Here is a 22,749-nt window from a genome sequence, read left to right as displayed (position 1 = left end):
CTGCAGATGTTGTGTTTGCAGCAGTTTGCCTAGAAAATATGAATTTTTGATGCAAAAATGAATTTTCCTGAGAAACTGCAGTTTAATTAAATACTTCTTTTTGTGAATGCCCCTCTGAAGAAATATATATCTTATTTGTTTTATCTAAAATTTAAAGAGTTGATCCCCACCAGAATTCTTACTGTGCATGTTCTGAATTAATTTGCCTGCAATAAAAGACGACAGACAATTTTCTAAGAGCGTGCATACACTTGCAGCAGTGTGACTGTCCCTATTCCAGCTGCATGGACACTAGTTGATTACTGAGACTCCCCCTGAGGCATCAGTGCAAGCAGTGTGTAATGCAGACACCACTTCCAAAGTCTTAAACTTCTGTGTTTGATTTCTGCGATTTGATCTAAAAATAATACTCATGCTTTGTTTTGTTTTTTTCCTCTCTCCTTTTCTTCTTCCTCTGTTCCTTCTTCATCTCCCAGGAAAGTGTTCAATCAAGAAAAACCACTTGGGATGTCCCAGCCTTTTTTGGTTGTTTGACCAACCGTATAGCACAGGAGCAACACTTCACATAAAGCAGTATCACGTGTATGCGCTTTACAAAAACAAACAGCAGTGCAGCAGCAGCAGTAATATCAGCAACAAACGCATCGACTGAATCAGCATCCGCAATATGAGAAGTGCTCCCGAGTTCCTATCATTCCACAGCTGGATTCATTTATATATGTACATATCTATTGTTGGCAACAAGATATACATGTTAAGAAAAAGCATATCACTGATGTTATTCTACTGAACAGGGTTCTACTGTATAGTGTGATTTGTGGTCTGCGGCGTTAACAGAAGGCCAGTCTACACAGTCGGAGGCAAAAGAAAATACTACTCTGTATGATTACCATTGGTAATATTGTTATGTAGAGTTAGTTTTATTATTTATATGTAAATTTAAAAACAATGGGGGTACTTAAGCTGGAAGAGAAATGGATTTCCTCTCACTGTAAATACTTTGGTTTAAAAAAAAAAAAAAGGAGGACTCTAAAACTTCACCAGTTAATATTCTCTGCTGCCACAACTTTTAAAAATTAACAAAGCGGAAGGAAGGGCTGGGAATTTTTCTATCTTGATTTTTTACGTTTTAATTTATTTGGTAATCAATTTGACGGCGGGGGACATGTGACAATTTCTTTTTTAATTTAAGAAGAAGAAGAAGAAAGAAGAAAAAAAAAACAGGATTCCTGTGGTCTTCATGATGATGAACACTACTGCTATTATAGAGTTTTTAATTACATAAATGTACCTATGGAAGTGGAAAAAAACGTTTCTTTATTTATTCTCTACAATCGCTGTTTTAAAACATATGTCTTTAAAAGAAAATAAAGTACAATTTAGAAGAAATGTCACAGTGTGAGCTCTTTTTTTCCCCTGCGAGACTAATCAAATCAAGTTTGGGCGTATGATCATGAATGGGTTATTCTGGGAGGTTTGCTGCTCTCTAAAGGCCTAAAGAAGAATTGAAAGTGAAAAATATCTGTAATCCTCCAGAGGTTTGGTGTGTGCGCTCCACTGTGGACCTAACTGACTGAAAACTACTCAAAGGAAGTTTTCCATTCATTTAATTTCCTTGTAGGGCTGCTTGAATGGACCGTCACTGGTAAATGAAGCACATTTATATACATGATTAACATAATGCCCAGAGTTAATCCACAGAATTTTGTCGGGCCACTTTCGGCAGCGTGATTTCTGATGACTGTGCATGCATAAATATTCAGCTCAGTCATGAAGGCAAGGGAGGAGGCTGAGGTGTGTGTTTAACCACAGCTGGGGTATGCACTGAGTCTGTCTGGCACAGCCTTTTGGGTTTGGTCTGATCAGTCTAAACATGCCTCAGCCCTCTGGCATGCTTCGATTTATGAGGAGGTATTAATGCCACAAAGACGAGAAGTAGAAAAAAGCTGGAGAAAAGTGTAACGTTGAGAGGGAAAACGGCTAATGTCTGAGTAGAAGGACGGCACACAAGTATGTAGAGGTAAGTGCACATTTGTTTGGGGTGTGTAGCTTTCCGGTTGTGAGTTCTGAGGACAGAAAACTCTTTATCTACTAGAGATCTTTACAGGAGCACTCAGCTGGTGCTATTGCCTGTCTGAACATGGCCTAAAGGCAGCAAATAATGAACTTGTCTGCTAAGAAGCTTGTGAAAAACACCTAATGTAAAAATTAATCTTACTTCCTTTTAAAAATTATATTAATGTAGCGTACATAAAAAAAATGATGTAACCAGGTATCACCAGCAGAGTGAGCTGAAGCACCACTGTTAATGGAAACTAGCCAGTTCAGAATCAGCAGTATTAGTTTTGTAGAGATTAAAAAACAAAACAAATTTCTTTCATTTTTGCAGCTGCAACAAACTAAAATTAAGCACTTCCACCTGAACTGAAGTCTGCTGCAGCACTGGTCACAACTAAAACACTGCTACGCAGAGTGTGGTGTGTGTGAAACTGTGAAGCTATCGATTCGAGGGAATCCTCAGGTCACATTAAAGTGATACGTGTTATTATGATCTAATAATATAATATAAAGTAGCACAGATTCAACAAGGTGCTGGAAACATTTCTCAAAGATTTTAAGGACATCACACAGTTGCTGCAGATTTTTCAGTTGCACATCCATGATGAGACTCATGGACATGGTGCTCCATTACACTGACCTATGGTGACTTTGGAGGACATTTGAGTACAGGCGTGCTCAAGAAACCAGTTTGAGATTATTTGAGCTTTGTGAGAGGGTGTGTTTAATTCTGGAGACTGCCATCAGAGGATGGGTACACTGTGCTCATAAAGGTATGGACATGGTTGGCTGTGACATTGGTACCATGCTCAGTTGATACTAAGAGGCCCAAAGTGTGCCACGATAACATCTGCAAAATTACACCACCACCATCACTGATACAAGGCAGGATAGGTCCATGCTTTCCTGTTATTTATACCAAATTATGATGCCACCATCTGAATGTGGAAGCAGAAATTAAGTCTTATCCGACCAGGCAACGTCTTCCAATGTTATAGTATCCAATTTTTGTGAGGCTTCAGTGTCCTGGTCTTTTGCTGCTGTAGTCCATCTGCTTCAAGGTTCAGCGTGTTGTGCATTCAGAGAAGTAGTTCTGCATGCCTTGGCGTTACTGTTGCCTCATTCTCCTCTGACCACTAATCAAAAAGGCGTTTTTACCTGGAGAACTGGCACTCAATGAAAATTGTCTCCTTTTCAGGCTATTCTCTGTAAAGTAGAGATGGTTGTGTGAAAACATTTCCACCAGATCACCAGCTCCTGAAACATCCATACCAGCCTGGTATGCACAAACAACCATCCCACATTCAAAATCACATAAATCCCCTTTCTCTCTTATTCTGATGCTCAGTTTGAACTTCAACACGCCATCTCGAGTAAAATTAAAAAGGTGCACCTAAAATGTAGCTGGTGAGTGTATATACAGGTGCTAAAACGATGACATATGATTGTTTCACCACCTGAAATACAAAACAACATACAGGCTCTTGCATAGCTACCTTTTACCTGATTTCTACAGCAATTTTCTTTTATTTCATGTGTATCCCTATTAAAAAATATAGTTTTTGTAACCGCTATAGATGCATTTCTGAAAACAAGTAATTCGTATTTAGAAAACATTAAAGCTGAATGCCTGTGTCTAAATGACTCTACTACTAAAAAGAGGCGCGTTTCCTCCTCGTGTGGCACTAAACACCCCTCATAGTTTGTAGACCATGCTAACGTCACTTTAAATAGCCTTCCCCCGTCTCATCCTCTTTTTACTTGATATCTGCTATATCCAACCAATTACACTGCCCGGCAGTTCAGCGGAAACAGCTTTAGACTACTTTGATGAAACGGGGAGGGGAAAAAAAACACAAAAGTTATTTACATCCTCTTTGGATCCAGCTAAAATCACGACCTCAGGAGAGAGTTTAGGAAGAAAAGTGCGACACGGGCTTTTTTTTTTCTTGACTGAGAATGTGGCGAACTTGTGGTTGGAGGAAAGAGTAGATTACAGCTCACTGAGCGGTCAAGTTGGAGCGACTTTAATGGCGAGAACTAGCTGAAATCTCGTCAGCTGCTACAGGAACAGAGGACGAGCAGAAGCAGAAGCAGCAGCGGCAGCATCGGTAGAGCCGCCGCCATACATTTTAGGACTACCTGCTTACTACAAACAGCGGAGAGAGGTGAGTACGGCACTGTTACACGATGCACGCTGCGGTTAAGACCGTACAAAGCCTCCCTCAAAACTTTAATTCCTTTACACTTAATCTCGGACGCACACACTGTCTTTCATTTCTGCTATTTTTAGACAGAAACAGGAGAGTCGCCCTCCCTGGAGGATTTACGTGAAGTTTCAGCCGGGCGGGGGAAGATACCCATGAAACTTAGCTGACACACGCCGTCTCCGGTTCACCAGTTAGGGAGACGTTAAAGTAGCTCTCACACTTTAAGCTAGCAGGCCTTTACTTGTCCCGAATGTCGGTTGTGTTTGTTTTGTGGGAACACAGCGATTAAGAAAAAGAAGGTCGTGAAAGTGTGCAAACCGCGAACAGCCGCCGTTAGGAAGTTGTTTGCTAAAGATAAACGGCCATTTATATCTCTAAGCGTGCAATTTAAGTGTCCGCAAAAAAAGTTTTCTAACGTAAACACTCAGGGGAGGTTAGCCTGCTTTATCTTACTCTTTTGTAGAACTCTTATCAGGCTGAGTATTATAAGTGGCCCTCTCTGATAAGAGAGTTAAGAGTAGTTGTTCGGGAAACTTATTCAAGGCTCCATCTCAGTGAGTCAGACAGGCTGTTCCGCTATGTCCGGGAGACTCCCCGCTTGCACCACGCTTAATCTCATGCAGCCACTCCCTGCACACGCTTACGCAAACAGCGTAGATGGTGTCACACACTAACTAGAAAACTTTACAGAGGACATATGAACCTCACTTTTTAGCTCCAGCTTTCAATTCTTGTGTGCTACTATGGTAGCTTTGCAGGGCTGATTCAAATTCAAAATAATCTTTATTCATCTTATACTAGGCTTTGGTGCAGCCCTCTCTATTCATAATCTGAAACCAATTTGTAAAGCTAGCTTTCCTCTGATTGGCTTGTCTCTGGCAAACAAAGTTTGGGAAGCTGGTGGGTAGAGCCACTTCTGTAATGTAAGGTGACACAGACTCTTTGACCTAACAGTATGTCAACCACAGATACTATAAAAGATGGATGCAGCTTCCAGGTCAGAAGAATAAAAGCCGGTGCACAAGAGCCTTAGACCTGCAGTCTTTTAGTTGGCCACCAATGGATTATACATGTTGAGAGTATAAAAAAGTCACTGTGAAAAATCCTTAGACATTCATTCTACCAGAAGCTCACTGATAGCAACTGTGTAGGATGAAATGAATGATTCCCCAGTCACACAGGGGACTGGCAACAACCTGTCGTAAGTGGGTGGAAAATATTAGTATGATCGCGCCAGTAGTCAAACAAGCCTATAGACTGGTCAGTAACCCACTGGCAGCCACCTGTTGCTAAGGAAAAAATATATAGTACCCACTTGTTGGCAACAAACTTCTTGTAATTGGATTGATTGGTCGATTGCTGTGATCGTTCTTTGAATGCAAGTGATGGACTTGTCTACAATTTCCAGCTATCCTCTGAGCAGTAGTGAAAAGGTGTGACGCAAACTGGAAATGGAGGCTCTTTTCCTTCAAAGTAAAAGCTGCAAAGTAAAAGCTGCCAACATGTTGGCTTGGCTAGCGCCAAGGCACAACTTTTACTTTGAAGTCAGGGCTCCTTGATTTTCATTTGTGTTGCACTTTTCCAAGTTGTACTACTAGTAGTTGGTGAGGATTTGCGGACAAACATCAGAAATCACAGGCAACCTGGCAAATCTGCTAGCAACCAAACGATTTCAACCAGCAACAACCATCAACCTTTAGGAACCACTTCCAGCCAGTGGCCGGTTTTGGGTAATACAAATTTTTGCTTAGCAACAGGTGGTTGTGTCTAATATATTGGACAACTTTTGAGCAGTGATGCATGATATCATGCACGAAACCTAGAAGTCTGTGGTAAAACACTTTAGCATGTTAGGCCCACCTTAAAATGAGGTGGTTGAACAGGAATTGATTTAGCAAGATCTGTACAGTATTTATTTTAAGTGATTCTTAATTTAAGGTCAACCATTTCTTAACTCACAAAATAAAAATGATTAAAGTGGCACCAGTTACATTTACAGTTGTCTAACTCTTAAATTCAAAGTATTGAACAGTTGCAGTTATTAAGAGAGCAGGAAAATATATCCTTTATCTATCATATATCATGTAAGTTCTACCGCATTCATGTGGTTAGTTCATTTAAAATAAAACAACAAAAGAAAGATGAGTTATGATTCTTTATAGTACATGCACAAATTGCCGTCTGTGTGACTGGCCCTGATCTCATATCCAGTCTTATTATAAGCAGCTACTGTTGAGTTTGTATGTGCCAAAAAGGAGGAAAACCATTTTGAAAAGGTATGAAAGTGAAAGTTGTGATTATCCAGTGAACCCTTTAGCCTTAAGGAAAACTTGAGAACAAGCTGAGTGTCAGGATTGAACTTTTAATTGTCTTCTCTGTACCTCTGTCAATTTAGATTTCAAAGGAATATTTTTAAGTGGTTAAAAATGCAGAAAAACTGGGCAGAAGATATTGATCATTAACTGTAAGAGACCTAGACAGCTCTCACACAGAGATAGAAGAGATGAGATTTGTTATGAAGCAGTTAAAATCATGTGAGAACAAATGCATGCAGTTTGAAGCTTAAGTAGTAAAAAAGCTGGTTAAGAAAATATGCGGCTTTATTTCAGCTTATCGCTGAGCGGCTGGTGTTCTTCCGCCAACTATTGATCTCCAGTCAGGAAGACTCGGAGGAAACGTTACACCGTCAGAGCAGATACTGCTGCTGTAAAAAAGGCAGGTGCTGCTGTCACTTACCTATAAACTCTTAGGCCTCTGGAATTTTATTGCATGTTATCGCTGCATTTTCTCACTTGCTTTTAAATGTTGCTGGTTTAGTTTGGACCAACTACAGGTACAAATGTGTACCTCAAAGCCTGAGCAGGTCGGTTTCCAGTTCCCCGTGTTAGACAGCAAGTCCTTCTGCATGTTCACCCAAATTCCATAAATCACTCAGGACTGAATAAACCTGCACTCATCAACATATCTATGTTTTATAGAGAACCCATTCTCCTTTTGTAGAGTTCATAAGACTTAACCTGATCTGCAGTCAGCTAAGCTAAACATTGTGGACACTTTCAGAGTAGGGTTTCTCACTGGGGCATGAGAGTTGACAAACAACAGGAAACAGGTTGACTCAAATCCACACCCTGAGTAACTCTAACAAACAAGATAGTTGATATTTGACTGCGGCTGTTTCCAGATGAGTTGCTGTATCTCTGAAACAGCCGTCCCACTGAAGCCAAATTAAGGCTGACCGAGCAGATTCAAAGCAGGTTAAAGTCCACACACGCATAAAGCTGGATTTTCCTCTTTAATTTTTAGCAACAGAAAGTTGCTCACACTGTCACAAAACACTGTCTGCAATAACAAAGGTGAAGCAGTAAAGCAATGTTCCGACTCAAATGGCCCGAATCCACAGGTGACTAAACCTCCCTTGAGGTTTTGCCAGTAACTACGCTGAGGTCATGCAGTTTGTTTGACTGCAGATTATGTTGCTGTTTGCGCACTAATAACAAAGCAGTCATACTGTTCTTTAGGTTTCTGACTCTTCTCCTTGTTTTTGGTCCAAAAATTAAAATCAAAAGTTCGAAAATTAAGACATCTCAATCCAGATTTCACTCCAAACCTGGTTCATGAGAGCACTGGTTTCCCTGGTCACATCATTGTCTTTGGAAGAAGATTAGAAGATTCTTTAATGCCTTTATGCAGTTACATAAAAAAATTCTGTACAGTAGTTCTTTGGCTAAAAACACAACAAAATACTGTTTTATAAACATCCTAATACATGTTATGACCTACAAACGCCACCATTACTTAGGTGCATGCTGGGCCAGTGATGTAATCTGGTTGTGCTCCAAAGTGTAGTCCCCACAGGTTTCCTGTGGATAAGAAGAGGAGAAAAAACCAGGACAGCAGATGAAAACAACCTCCAAAAGATCAGTGCCTTTGGTACATTCAGCTGACTATAAATCAGAGTACAACATAACCAGTGGCTGGATTGCAAAGGAGCTGTAAAAAAAAAAAATAGTAAAATAAAAATACAAGGGGCAAGGAAAGTCTAATGTACTGGCCCGGGGGCAAAAATGTTATGTTGGTGTGTGTGTGTGAGAGACTGCAAACTACTCCTAGGCCATCTGAATAAGCAAACTCAGGCTCTTACATATATATCATATATTGCAATGTCATCATGGTGCCTGTAATTACTTAGCAACATTCTAAAATGACCCTTTTTGGCATTTATGTCCCTTTAGTGCAGAGGAAGAAGAGCATTCTGCTGTTGTATTTTCGAAATGGCATAATCTAAATTAAAGCCACAAAAGTTTAATTATATATGGTTTATTAATATGTCATCACCTTGTCTGGCAACAATCTAACATCAAGCTAAAATGATAAATTTTTTAGCATATAAGCAACATCTACCATCCCCTCCCCCCTTTCTTTTTCTTTTATCATTGCTATCATTGTGATTAAGTATATCAGTTTGCCAACAGCACAAAGAGACAAAACAATACTGTAGCAAGGGCATGAACGAGTCTAAGGAATACGAAAGACGGGAAAGACTCCTCTCCTGTAACGTAGTAAACTTTCCACTACCTTTGCAGGACGGGTTGCTGCTAAATAGAACGAACAGTCATGACCCTGATCACAGGGGAATGTGAGAAACTGCAGCCATCCATAAGTGCTCAGTTTTCTCAGATTAATTACTCGGGTGGATATAAAAACCCTCATATGCTGCTATACTGTGAAAGGTAGATATGGAACATGTTTATGTGTGTGAACATGAAACTTGAATTAGATTTTTTTTGTTTGTTTGTTTTTTTTAAAGTGAAGGAGCACACGATGAAAGCGCACTGAATATCTTTAGTTGGGGATCCCTTTTAAAATAGGAGAATGTTCAATGTGACCCTCCTATATTATTATTATTATTATTAATTTGATGTCTCAGGCATTGAAAAGCAACATTTAGAATTCATGCAATGCATATCCTTTTATACATTTCCTCATCAGATTGTCTTAGAGGCTAACCTCATAGTTAGAAAGTTGTATTAAATAAAGTTGCCCTGACTTCTGTATGTGTATGATGAAATCCACCATAATCATTGTGTTAACTGAGCTTGTCAGAGCAGTTGTGTAGTTCTCTTTTCTCTAGAAGTTACAGTGGAAATGAATAAACACCACAAATGGTGAATATCATGTTGTCTTGCTTAAGAGATTATCAGAACACGCTGTTGTGCAATTTCCTGTCTGCCATTCAGATACACAGTGTGTCATTAATCAGTGAGTACTTATTTAATTAAACACATAATGGCAGCTGAGCTTGGGAGCCGCAGCATTTTGCGTTAATCTGCGGATAAGACTTTGCTGTCAGCCATCCAGCATGGCAACTGCTGGAGATGGTACCTGTTTTTCTTTTTGTTTTTTCATGCTGACCCAGACAATTTATGTATTTGTTTTTTAAATATTGTTGTGTGTGCTGGAAAACACACACAACAATACTGCCTTCAGTACTCCCATTTATCTAGAGCAGGAAGTGGTAAGAGATAGTGTGTGTTGGAGACGCTTGGTTAGATTAATAACTTCCAATCAATACTAATTACTCTCAGCTTTCAGTTTGCAGAGCTTCCTCTCAGGATACGGTCACGGCTGAGTTAGTTGCTGGGTTTATCTGATAGAAAATCCAAAAGGAGATCACCAAGCAGACAAAATATTCTTTTTAATACTTGTCTTAATTTCCTTCCATAACATGCAGACTCCTCTCTCTCTGTGTGTTTTGTCTATAGGATGCTGTCTCGGCTGAGTGAACTGATATGGGCGGACTGGATTTGGTTTCCTGAAGGCCACGGCTGGGCTGACTTGACGGATCACGATGGCAAAGTGTTCCCTAAACCTCAGGACCTCTGGGCTACTATACCCATCGCTCTCTGCTTCCTCGTCATCAGGCAGATATTTGAGCGGTGAGTTTTCTCTAACACTTGTGTCCCACACTGTCATTTGCCTATTAATCTACACCTGTCTGCCTGGTTTGCATGTTTCTTTCTGACAAATATGAAATGATGTGTAAGCCTCATTTTCTACCTAAGTGTACCCCTTCTCCTCCTCTTCCCCTAGGACTGTCGCGATTCCTCTGGCCTCTCTTCTGGGAGTGAGTGACAAGCAGCGTGTTCGTGCTCCTCCAAATCCAGTCCTGGAGTCCTATTTCTGCAGCACATCAAAGCATCCCAGACAGGTACTTGTGTTTGCATACGTCACAGGTGTTTAATTCGTACTCTATGCAAGATTTTAGTGTTTAAGGTTTAAATAGAAGAGACCACGATAGATTTATCTATATCTAATGTGGTTGGCCCAAGCAGTGTCTTTCAGCCGGTACAGAAGTATCAGATGGCTGCTGAAATTCCTTTTGACTCCCATGTTAAAATGCCCAAAGTCACCTATGAAATTAACATATTTAAAGACTTCTAATAAAGTAACTGTAAAAGAGGATATTTGAAGGGTGGGCATTTTAATTGACACATGTGCCAGCACAGGCACCTCTACTCCATGGTCGTCTTCTAATTATTTGTCTAAAGGGGCATACACACAGGAAGCAACTTTCAGAAATTCGGCACATCTGTCTCCAAAAAACAACCTGGCAGCAGCCAAAATGCTGACTTGGCCCTTCAAAATGTAGAGACCACAAACCAGTTAGTGTGTCACAGTGGCTACAACCATTCCTTGTATTATACACTTTATGAGGCATTTGACTGACATCATTGCAACTATAAATACAGCGCTGACTCTTCTCTTCTTTGTTCTGCTTTCCATGTCAGAGCTCCATTGAGAGTTTAAGCAAACAGACAGGCTGTTCAGTGCGACAGGTCCAGAGGTGGTTCAGGCGCCGGAGGAACCAGGACCGACCCAGCAAGCTCAAAAAATTTAGGGAAGCAAGGTAAAATAACAATTTCATATCCTTCTACCAAATCTGACACTTCAGCTTCAAAGTATCATGTTATAATAATAATTTGCTTTGGTGAGAATACAGGTCCCCATGACAGTAAAGCCACGTGAAGGAGGCTTTTAATAGCATTTTTTTTAATGCATTTTACTTTTTTATGCATCGTTAAAAAGACCTTAAAGCAGCTCTATCTGCTGTCACTATGGTTGATACTTCTATTTAACGTGGCAAACGTTTCATATAATGACGTCAGCACATGTATATAGTGACGTCAGAGAAAGGATATTCTTAATATAGTCAACTGAGACACACAGCTGTGGCTGTGAGCAGTCCCACCCACGTGCTGTTCAAATCTTCTGTTTGTGAGAGCCAGCCAATCAGAAGAAAGCGGCCTTAAAGGACGAGAAACTTGTTTTACACAGAGGATGAATGCTGGACTGCACAATAGCCTAGTAAAAGATAACTAAGCATTATTCTGAACTGTCAGTCGTGCAATGCTAGTATAGTAGAGTCTAAGAATAAAAACATGGAGCTGAAAAATGGCAAAATAGGTTGTCTTTAAAGCGCACATCTATCACAGTAGAGAGCTACAGCTTTCTCTGCATGCTGAAACATCCAACATGTTGCACATCTAGAAATAGCCCAGTCAACTGTCTTAAAACGGACTTGTGTCAGACAGTAAGAGTGGCTCATTGGATGTAACCTTGCAAAGCTTTTTGTATGAGCTGTCACTACGACAACAATAAAAAGTGTTTTGTTTATATTATCCATCACTTATCTATTGTGCACTGATGACTGTTTTATCATGAGTACCTTGGCTTTTAACCCAGACACACCCACAAAAAAGGGAGCAGGACATTTTTTAAATGCTGTTGCAAAACCGCCCATATTGCAGAGAGGATACTGACTGCACTATCAAGCAGAAAAATGATAGATGCCAGATTTAAAAAACACTGAATGTAAACCAGGTGTTTCCAGGCAGTAGTGGAATGGGGTTTTCTGCCCATTGCTTATTGTGTAAGGACTTTTTTTTTTTTAATGACATCCAAATTGCTCTTCTTCTTGTGAATGTAATTAGTTTATATGTAAACTATATGTAAAAAAACAAAAACAAATAAGTAGTAGTAATAATAATAATAATAATAATAATAATAATAATCATTAAGTAAAGAATTAAGGGAATCACTTCAGAAGCAACATTAGCGCAGTAGGAACATGTCTTGGTGTTTTGTTTTGTTTTTGCATGTGTCATGCCAGTGTTATGATATTGTGTAATGAAGTCACGCTTTACCAGAACTACATTTCTGAGATTGTTGTGCACTCTCTTCCAGTTGGAGATTTACCTTTTACCTTCTTGCTTTCTTTGCTGGCCTGGCAGTCCTAATTGATGTGAGTATACTGTCAGAAATGTTTGCTCAAAGCAAGTTTCTCTGCATACAACGACTATGCAAAGGTTAATAGAAGTAAATGCATTTCTGCGAGTTGAAGATTGTTTCCTACAGTGTGTCTCCTGAGATTCAGCCACAGAACTGACCAGCTAATTAAAGTTATGTGTGTTCAGCTGGAGCTGTTTTTTGTAGAGAAACAAAAAAAAGGAGAGTTAACATGTAAAGCGAGTAAAATCATAGAAGCTCATGGTAAGGTTTGAAAATGGACAACTGTAACTTGATTCCAGCTATCAGTTATCGTCGTCCTCTTCACTTTGGCTTTTACGGGCAAATAATAGGGGGATTCCAGAAACACTCTGGTGACCGTATTTGTGTGGGTAACGCAAGGTGAAATTTCACTTCAAGTTTGGATATGTAACATCTGCGTCATGACTAGAAACACCTTTGTGCTGAGTGAAAACATTTGTTCTCTTCTTTGGTGAAACAAAGTCTCTTTGCTACACAGAAAGACAGAAACTGAACTGTGTCTGCACGCTGTGGGATGCTGTGCTTGTGTTGCTTGTCATTTGTGTATTAGAGTGCTCGAGCTGTTGTGTTGAACACTTAAACCATCACTAATACGCTCATTGTGTCTCTCGTGTCAGAAACCATGGTTCTACGATGTGAAGCTGATATGGGAGAACTTCCCAAAAATGGTATTTAAAACTGCTCTGTGGCCTCGCTTTCATTCAAATAATGACCCGAGCAATAGCTAAAATAACTAACTCGTCTTCCTCTACTCTCCCAGCCGCTGCTGCCTTCACAGTATTGGTACTACATGATCGAACTAGGCTTCTACATCTCACTGCTTGTCAGCGTAGCGTCAGATGTCAAGCGAAAGGTAAGCGATACTGTTTTGTCTTTAAGCTCTGTTAGATATCTATCCTATAAAACCCCTCAGCAACCCTCCATCAAGAGAATTCACCCAGTGAGTGCGTATGACACTGAGAATGTATTTTGAGGTTTGGATATTGATTTTCTCCTCAAGTCCTGACTTTATTGTATCGAGTGGTGCTTTCTGCATTCAGAACGATGTTAACAATGGTGATTGGTTCCACTTTATCGTCTCTTTGCTAAAGTCATAGTGAGTTAACAACAAACTGAGCTGCTCCTTTGGTTGGATGCTGTTGGCTTTTTAGCGTCTCTGAGTTAATGTGTGACCAGAGCTCTGTGGAAATCTCACTGTGGAGAGACTGATTTACCATTTTATCCACAGGTTTGCATGTTGTTGTAAGCAAACTGTGAGGCCTCTGTGCCACGGCCTGTTTTGTAACGCTGGTTCACAAGTTCAATGAACTAATCTTTTAAACCGAAATGTAGGATTTTTTTTAGGCTTATCTGGGAAGCATCAGAGCTGCAATCAGCCTCCGATTTGAAGATTTGTTTTGTAACTTTCAGTTGAGTTTTTCTTTTCTTTCTTTGTTTCTAACTCTTTTGAACGTGTATTTAGTTTCTTTTTATACCGCTGAAGTTCTACAATCCTCTGCGTGCAAGAAGTTAATGATTTGTAAAAGCTGTATCTACCAGACAAATGTGGTCGATTGGTGACCTATCTTTACAGCTTGATCAATAAGTGACTAAATCTGGTGGATTTCAGTTCTTGCATCATCCGTTTCTGTCTTTTCTTCAGGATTTCAAAGAACAGATAATTCACCATGTGGCCACCATCGCCCTCATCAGTTTTTCTTGGCTGGTCAACTACATCCGGGCAGGGACTTTAATCATGGTGGTTCACGATGCCGCTGACTATTTAATGGAGGTATGACGACAACCTGCTAACATGGCAGGAAATGGTACAAAATGAATGTATGTAATCACACAGTAGTATACATCATTAAAGCAGCCCTCTGCCTTGATACCTACAAACACTGCAGAGTACCTCCATGCTAATCTTAAGAGCATTGGAGTCCACTGAGTTGACTGCCTGCCCTCTAGAGGAAAATACACGAAGAGCTAACTCTCATCTCTCTCTATCTACCCCTCTCTACCTCTATCAGTCCATTTTTCTTTCTGTCATCTCTCTGCAGCTCTTTTCTTTCTATACTTTTCTGTCTGTCCATCTTTTTTTCTGTCTTTCTTTTAGTTTACCTGTCTTATCACTCTATTTTCACTATCCGTGTCTCCATATTTGACTTTCTTTCTTTCTCTTTCTATTTATTCATTTTAAAGGGACAATGCAGTTTGACTGTTTGAATACAGAGAAACTGATGTGCTACACGTAGTTTCTAGCTAATGCTATTTTCCAACCCGTGTCACTTTTTTGAGATTTTATATCCATAATGCAAAAACAACATTTATAGGAATGCACTGCTATCATACAAAGCTATGAGAATGAATAATTGTGACTTTAAAATGAATGAATGCTTTCTCTCTTTAAAGTCTGCCAAGATGTTCAACTATGCAGGCTGGAGGAGGACCTGCAACTTCATCTTCACCATGTTTGCTGCAGTTTTCATCGTCACCCGCCTCATAATCCTCCCCTTCTGGTAAAAAATAAAAAGACTATAAATACACGATAAATGTTTTCCATTGTTAGAAATGGTAAAGGATACAGTTACAGGATACAATGCATCATCTGTGTAATTCCTTTGTGCCTCAGAGGTTAACCAAAAACTTTTAAAGCCATTAGAGAAATGCGCTGTTGCACGATTACCAAGCATCTTCATTATCATGATGGGAATTTTCCAGTATTTTCTTTTTATAAACTCGGGCACTGTGGTAAATTACATCACTGAGCACAAATGACTTTTGAGAGATGGCCTAACAGGTTGTTCCGGTATCCTTCATGTTCATGTTTTGCTCCTCCTCGCTGCGAAAGGACTCCACCCCACAAGTGGAGGTGTAAGGTGTCCATACCAATATTGTCCCTGGTTCTTAGCATGCGTCCTCTCTCTGTGTCACAATAGCTGCTGTGTACATGTTCGTAACAGGCAGATTCATTCACACAAATTCCCTCTGGGGTGGGAAGCAGGGAAAAAAAGTAAAAAAAAGATGAGTAAGCATTACTGGTGCTCTTTTTCAGTTAATGCAGCCCTGTGCAGGTAAATGGGTAGTTTACTTTATTTAGTAGAATTTTCCTAAATTTGCTCGAAACTTCCTCTGACTTTATTCTGGAAATGCAACAACAGAGCCATTGTGGAGCCTCCTGGCTCCTCTCAATGGGCTGTTGAGGCTGGCTGTAGGTGGCTCTGACTGGACTCTCTGTTCTGCCTTTGTCCTCTCATCCAGGATCATACATACGACGTTTGTGTACCCGCTGACTCTCTACTCCCCCTTCTTCGGCTTCTACTTCTTCAACGGGTTGATGTGTGTGCTGCAGGTCCTGCACATCTTCTGGGCGGTGCTCATCCTGCGAATGGTCGTCAAATTCCTGCCGGGCAATGTGAGAAACACCAGCTTTTGAATTTCTTGAATTTATTAAACCGGCCGTGTAACACAATCACCTCACACTACCAGTTGTAAAATTTTACCCCATCTCATTTTTTGTTTTTTGGGTTTTTGTTTTTGTTTTTGGCTCATCAGGACATCGTTGAGGACGAGAGGAGCGATAAGGAGGAAACTGAGTCAGACGATGAAGACGGCGATTGCGAGCGTAGGGAAAAGTCTAGAAACGGGCATGTGCAGAACGGCCACACTGTCCTCAACAACAACCACAGTAAGAGGGACTGATTGGACTGTGAGGTCTGCACGTCAAGTAATGACAGGCCCTGGTCTGAAAGCCAAAGAACGTGAGCACGGCAGGTTGAAAGGGGGCAGCAGGCAACACACACACACACACACACACACCCATCCATCCATCCTCCTTTCTTAAACCCCAGTAGTCCAGTGGAAAACTGACTGCGCATCTTTGATTTACACTAAATGAAATGTGGGGAAGAGTGCCATAGACAACCATGATGGTGCTTCACACCAGAGTAGCTGAGTGGTTTCCTCTGTCTTCTCCCCTTTTCTGTTTCTGTTTTTTTTTTTTTTTTTTTTTCTTTTGTGCTGTTTGCCAAGATTTTGCGCTGTTGACCAAGTTACACGTCCAAAACCCACCTGCTTGTAGCTTCATGTTTTAATACTGGAAGTGTTTTCAGGGGAGGCCATAGTAGTTCCTCCTTGTGGTCAGTTAACACTCTCCTGACTATTACCAACTTTATTATTTTGTTCCTCTGTTTTTGCTCTAAATAACCAAACTGAAGTCAGTGACCTTGTGATGAGCACCATTCTGAATTGTGGCAGTGACTTTCTGTGGACCATGTCGGGCTCTAAGTCCATTTACTGAAGTCCTGAGTTTCAAGCATTACACCCCACTCTGATTCATGCAGATGATTTTTTTTTTTTTTTTTTTGTATTGGTGTGTCTTAAAATTTTTTCTTTTGAGAAGCCAAACGCACACAAGATCATTTTAAGTCTTAGTTTTGTTTCTGCCTAAATTTTTTTTTGATTTGTACGGTTTTTATTTTTATTTGTTTCAGTCCAGTCCATGGTTTAAATTTGGGAGCAATTTGTTTGAGTGTAACCGAAAAAAGCCAATCGGTAATTGTTTAGTGAATCTTCATCAGCTGAAAGTCGGTACCATTTCCATTTAGTGTTGTTTTTCCCATCACAACATGCACTTTATGGGTTCTTCTGTAGATCGACATTGATTAATACTGGAGTAAATGGCCTCGATGGCGTTTTGATTCAAGCTGATTGTCCTTTTTGTTTGGAGTATGATTTAGATTTTTTTATATTTATTCTAAATATTTTTGTTTGTTTTGTAAAAAGAAGAAAAAATAATGGAAATGTTCAGTAAAAGAAAAAGAATTACAATCCAGAGTATGGTTTACATTTTCTGTTTCATTGTCATGTGCAAAGGCCTTCATCATTTCAAGTAACTGTTTAAAAAAAGAAAAGAAAAAAGAAAAGTGATTTCTGTCCCTTTTTCATCACAGACGTCCCACGATCTCTGAAAGCCCGTCGATGAGTCAGCTGCCTGTGGTTCCCTCTGAAAAGCTTTGCTTCTACTCAGTTGTTTTTATTCTGCATTATGTGCTGCTGAGATGTAAAATTCATAATGACCAGAATGATAAAGATAAACATGGATAACAATTCTGTGGGGTTTTTTTTCCTTTTCATTTCAAACTAAACTAAGAGTTTTGGCATTTTTAACACTGAGGTAATAATGGAGTAGAACCTGAGGTTAAAGTAAATGATAATGGAGACGATTAACCGTTGAATGGTTTTATGAATGAATGTTTTTTCTTTCACACAAAAAAACTTAAGTGTAAGAAAACTGGAATAATTAGCCTCCAGGCACAGAAGCCCCCCAGACAGATTAGACTGGTGGATTGGTACTTGTGTATATATTTTTTTTTTTTCTATTTTTTCCTGAGCAGTGCTTTTAGTTCCTCCAAGTACTTGCATACATGACAATTAATTGACCAATTGACATAGTTTTTCTTATATATTTAGTTCTCCGGGGCCGTAGTGAACTCCTAATTCCTTATTTTGTTTAGTTGGATTTATTTTTGTGTGTTTACAAATATTATGTTTGACTGAAAAAAACATATTTGGTAAATCAAAATTATTATTCATTTATTTTGTCATTACGTGAAACTGGCTAACTGACAGCCCTCCCAAAAATGTAACATTTATATATATAAAAAAAATCTTTCTCTAATTCAGAAAACCACATGTTACCATGTGTTGCCTAGCAACCACCTACCAAAGGACAAGAATGACCTCTTTCTGTATTTATGCACTTATATCACTTTTTACATATATTAAATAAATACATAAAAAATGTATAGTGTAGTTTTGTCAGAAGCATGTTATTGACACAAATTATAAGGCATGTACACATACTGGACATTTTTCAGCTTTTTGGGGGTCTTTTAAAAAAAGTTAAAGTAGCTGATAGTCCTAAAAGTTTTACTCAGACCTTTTTTCTCTTTTCTCATTTTTGTTCTTTTCCATAAACTATTTGGGACTTTGTTTTCATGTAATACATTCATAGTCTGTCATTATTCCCATTCTGTCTCATCTGAATGTGCGGATCTGAGAATCCTTTCTTTGGAACACAAAATGATATGGTCATCATTAAGGAGCCCTGTGTAGGTGGAGTAAACGCAGTCTGGCATGAATACTGTACATCAGTCGCTGGTTCTGCTGGTGTAGACCCGGAGGCAACGTGGAGCTATTACAATATCAGATGGCACAAAGTGCTGGTGACACACAGCCGCCTGGCACATTTTTCGGGATGATGAATGATGCCAAAAAAGTTCTCCGAATTTTTTATTTTCAGTTATCCTAAAAACAAACAAACAAAAAAAAGTGTCTAAAAGTTTAAAATTTAAGATCCTAAGACGTAACCACTTCTGGATTCTTCCTCCGCCCATCTCGCTCTTCCCTACAGTATTTTGGCTTCAGTCTAAAAGGCCTCCTTACCTAATTGCATATTGAGTGGGATCACTTTACCGCCGTGCCCTACACTACAGCCTGGACACTGTTCATGTCACTGGCAGCATCACTGTAACAATCTCCATTTTAAAGTGGCAGGGTCAATTTCCAGCCTTCTCTTGCATCCTGCTCTGCAATTTAATTGCTAATGCATCTCCTGTTTCTGCTCCTCTGGCTTTCCTTTCTGTGCTGCCAACCCCCCCACCCTCCCCTCCTCTGGGTACAATCTTACTCCTCTTGCTTAAATCTCTTCCTTTTGCTCTACCATCAAGTTTCCCCCTCCTTCCCTCGCTACCTTTTCAGCTCTGTGAAAAGAATAAGCTCAGTGTCACCTGAGGTGCCGGAGTTTTGCTGGTGTGAAGTCTAATCGGTGACAGTGATGAAGGTCCTCCTGACAAGACAACAAAAGCAGTGGGGTGTTTGAGTCACTTGTGAACTGTGTAGACCGTTATTCAATTCCTGCTTAAGTATTAATAAGGCTTTACGTGCCCTGGGGAGGTCGTGAGATGCAAGTGCATGCTTGTGCATCTTGCATGTGTATGCATGTGTCTCTGAGTGCAAGAGCTAATTTGTGGGCTGCTCATTTTTCTTGACAATCACGAAAGAGGAGGCTGGTAAAGACTTTGGTAACTGAGGACCAGCTCATGTAATCGGAGTAATAAGGAACCTCAGAGGAAAGCAGGATGCTATGAACACTTTTGAAAAGTTTTGTTGGAGAGGATCTGCAGCGAAAAGTCCTGCACGGGACGGATGGTGAGTTTTTTTTTGGGGGGGGGGGTTCTTGGATACATGTTTAATTTTACTCATCCTCAGTGTCCTCAGATAATTTATTGATTCAGTCACTCTTTGGGGAAAGCTTTAAAGCAGTTTTCGCCTCATTAGGCACAATTTACAGATCTCACTCAACTTTGTTTTCAAAGTTGTAAAAAAAAAAATCTCCTTCGCTGAAACACATTTTCGCACAGTGAGTTTCACACAGTAACAAAATGTTGCTCACACTTGTTGCTTAAGTTGCCGTTCAAACTGGTGGCAGGTCAGAGCGAGGTCGAGCTGAAGAAAAAAGAAATGGATGCCTCAGAGAATAATTTACTTACAAAAAGTGTCTCAATATTTTTCTCTTATGCTGATATATAGTAAGAGAGCTCTGCTGTACATATAAAACATTAGCATTTATTGTGTTCTGCTTTTCTACTGTGAATGAGAAGTAGCACAGAGAGCGACTCAGTTTCTCTTTCCTGTATAAACCAGTGCTTTGGTACGTCTACACAATATAAAGGTTGGGGAGGGTCTGTTTCTGTTTTTATGTCATATTTTTGTCATTTTTAGCTTATCCAGGCAAATTACTGCTGCTCCTGCAAGAACACTGGTAGGATGTTTAGTGACACTTGCACACAGCGAACACATAACAAGCAAACTGTGCTCAAGGTTAAGGTCACATTCGTAGCTTTACAGCCAATAAACTGAATTATGATGGATCATGAGCTTGATGACCTACTAAATCATCAACGTGGTGGTTGCAGAATTACAAGACGACCACGTGATGTTGAAAATGTGTCCTAAACACACATACACACACCTTTTTGTACTTTGTGTGTAACGAATGCTCCATACTGTTGTTATTATGACCTGTTGTGGGGATGACACAGACAAAAGCAGTTTTCATGTGTTTGTGAGGTTTTGCCAGAAGAGTCACGAGTTTAGCGACTGTAGTTTGGAAATTGTGTTTCAAGAAATGTGTCCAGACAGCTGTGGGCGTTTTGATCATTAGTTTAGTGAGAGCTACTGTGCCTGTTCCTGCAGGAGAAATTGCAGGCGGTGATTATTAAAGACAAAAAAAGTCTATCAGTCATTTACAAACACTTCTTCGGCTTTTCAAATGTTGTAATTCTCTTAAATGAACAAGTTATGGGGAAGACTTGCTGGATAAACTGTAATTAACAACTGATTCGAAGTGATTCACTGCAGTTTTTATGGGCTCACCGATAAGATAACCCTGCAGGTGCAAAATGTAAATCTATGGTGGAATATTTTGCATTGTAACGGTTTTTCCAGGTGTTTTTTTTTCCCTCCCTTTGTTAGACACAGAAATGTGACAAACTGCTGCTGATCGGAATCAAAACCAGACATTTGCTTCTGCATTGAAAGTGTCACCACCAACACCTTGAAAGCACACGAGCATGCACACCGTCCCAAAGTGATGCTGCTGCGCTGAAAAAGGAGAAGAAACGGAAACGGTCTCCCTTCACCATTATCGCTGACCACATGGATAAGCCGTCTCACCCCGTGCCGCAGTTCGAGGTGGACGTGGACCTGGGCTTCGCTCTCTTCTTTCTCTTCCTGCTGTGTTTCTTCCTTCTGGTGACGGTGGTACGCTGCGCCCAGACCGTCGTGGACCCTTATGGCTCGATCTCCACCTCCACCTACCAGGAGGAGCAGATCACCTGAGATAGAGAGAGGGAGAAGGGTTGGGGGGAGAGTGCAATCTTACCGCTGTGTGGGTGCATACTTTTAAGATCATGTGGTTTATAATGTATGTACAAAAAAGCTTCAGGACATTGAGCAAAAAGCAAGCAGCCTCATGGAAGACGTGAGGCGTGCATCGTGATGCTTTTCAGTGTTTCAAACTGAGGGCTCGAAGCACCAAGCTGTTAAAATCAGACTTTGTTCCAAGCATTAACACAAAGATCTGTTATGGTTAAGGCTTTTGGCCTTTGTTGGGTTGTTACTGAAAATGTTTCTCACAAGTATTTCTCATTAAATTAGCAACTAGCAAATTTCAGGTTTTATTTTTCTGTACGTCAAACTGTTTAAATGTGATGCATCTTCTGTGTTCATACTCACAATCAATCAACAATCAAAAGCAGCTCATGTTGACCTACAGTCCTCCAACACCGCTGTGGCCAGGACTTACAGTTACTATGAAGGTTTTTACAGACTGGTCACAAGAGCAACAACCAACAGCAAAACCAGAGTGAGGGCAAAAGAAGGAAAACAGGTTTGTATTCAAATATGTTCAGTTTCTAACTTTCAGTTCCTCGAGTTTCCAGAGTGGGGAAGCTGCTCATTTCAGTTTAGCTTTCATTGTTTTGAAAATATTTAGTTTCTGTCTGAGGCATAAACTAAACTAAAGAGGCAAGAGATTAAAATAGCCAGGCTTCCATAACCTCCTAGGACCTGCCGTCCACATATGTGGACATCACATTTTGGGTTATTTAGACCAAAATACTCAATTTTGCTCTTCAAGTGCCTGATATCCACTTACGAGGACATTATACTGCTACTGTTCTATCAAAATTTTAAATGAATATCCTCATATGTGGCTCTGATTTTTCATAAAAACAAAAATAAGGTAAAAAAAAAAAATCTGGTAATTCTTTGTTTTTACATTCATCGGGCCCCAGTATGCCCAAATATCAAAGAGAAATTAAAAATGCATGTCGTGGAAGAGTTCGGGTCTTAGGAGGATAATTCCCTCCATATTTGGGAAAAACTGAAATCTAGTTTTGTTTTTTTGTTTTTTGTTTACTTTGGTCAACTAACATTTTTTTTTAACCTAGTTCTGTCTTCTAGTTTAGCTTTTGTCATACAAAACTTTTTCTGTGTGGACCGTCTATGCTCCAAACCATTATCTAATTCAGCATGAGTGGTCTCAATGCGCTCTTTGTTACCCTGGCTGCTGCTTCAACACTGTCTCCCCTGGAGCAGTAGCGCCCTC

General features: G+C 40.0%; 2 protein-coding genes across 6 annotated transcripts in view; both read left to right on the top strand.

Moving 5' to 3' along the window:
- The window catches only part of celf3a (cugbp, Elav-like family member 3a), a 37,099-nt gene extending 35,720 nt beyond the window's left edge, over positions 1-1,379 (top strand). For 3 of the 5 annotated variants that reach the window (XR_010573658.1, XR_010573659.1, XR_010573657.1), the window contains exon 15: positions 477-1,379. The gene's annotated coding sequence lies outside the window, so the exon portion shown is untranslated. The remainder of the gene's footprint in view (positions 1-476) is intronic. The other 2 variants (XM_065470646.1, XM_065470644.1) reach the window with 1 other exon arrangement.
- Positions 1,380-3,839: 2,460 nt separating this feature from the next.
- cers2a (ceramide synthase 2a) lies at positions 3,840-17,684 on the top strand. Its single transcript, XM_065471930.1, has 12 exons — positions 3,840-4,226; positions 10,031-10,204; positions 10,359-10,476; positions 11,057-11,175; positions 12,513-12,570; positions 13,214-13,264; positions 13,357-13,449; positions 14,239-14,367; positions 14,988-15,094; positions 15,837-15,990; positions 16,131-16,263; positions 17,528-17,684. Exons 2-12 carry the CDS (start codon positions 10,032-10,034, stop codon positions 17,557-17,559), a joined length of 1,167 nt encoding a protein of 388 aa, XP_065328002.1. The 5' UTR covers positions 3,840-4,226; position 10,031; the 3' UTR covers positions 17,560-17,684.
- Positions 17,685-22,749: the final 5,065 nt, after the last annotated feature.

Source organism: Pelmatolapia mariae, linkage group LG22 (genome assembly GCF_036321145.2).
Source record: "Pelmatolapia mariae isolate MD_Pm_ZW linkage group LG22, Pm_UMD_F_2, whole genome shotgun sequence".
Classification (NCBI taxonomy): Eukaryota; Metazoa; Chordata; class Actinopteri; order Cichliformes; family Cichlidae; genus Pelmatolapia; species Pelmatolapia mariae.
Note: the sequence above shows the minus strand (reverse complement) of the source record. Positions and strands in the feature narration are given on the sequence as shown.

What these genes read in the sequence shown, in the direction of transcription:
- cers2a (XM_065471930.1), top strand. Translation starts at nt 10,032, where the DNA reads ATGCTGTCTCGGCTGAGTGAACTGATATGGGCGGACTGGATTTGGTTT. An exon ending in GCCTGGCAGTCCTAATTGAT is followed by an intron (nt 12,571 to 13,213) that starts GTGAGTATACTG and finishes CTCTCGTGTCAG; the next exon opens with AAACCATGGTTCTACGATGT. An exon ending in GGGAGAACTTCCCAAAAATG is followed by an intron (nt 13,265 to 13,356) that starts GTATTTAAAACT and finishes CTACTCTCCCAG; the next exon opens with CCGCTGCTGCCTTCACAGTA.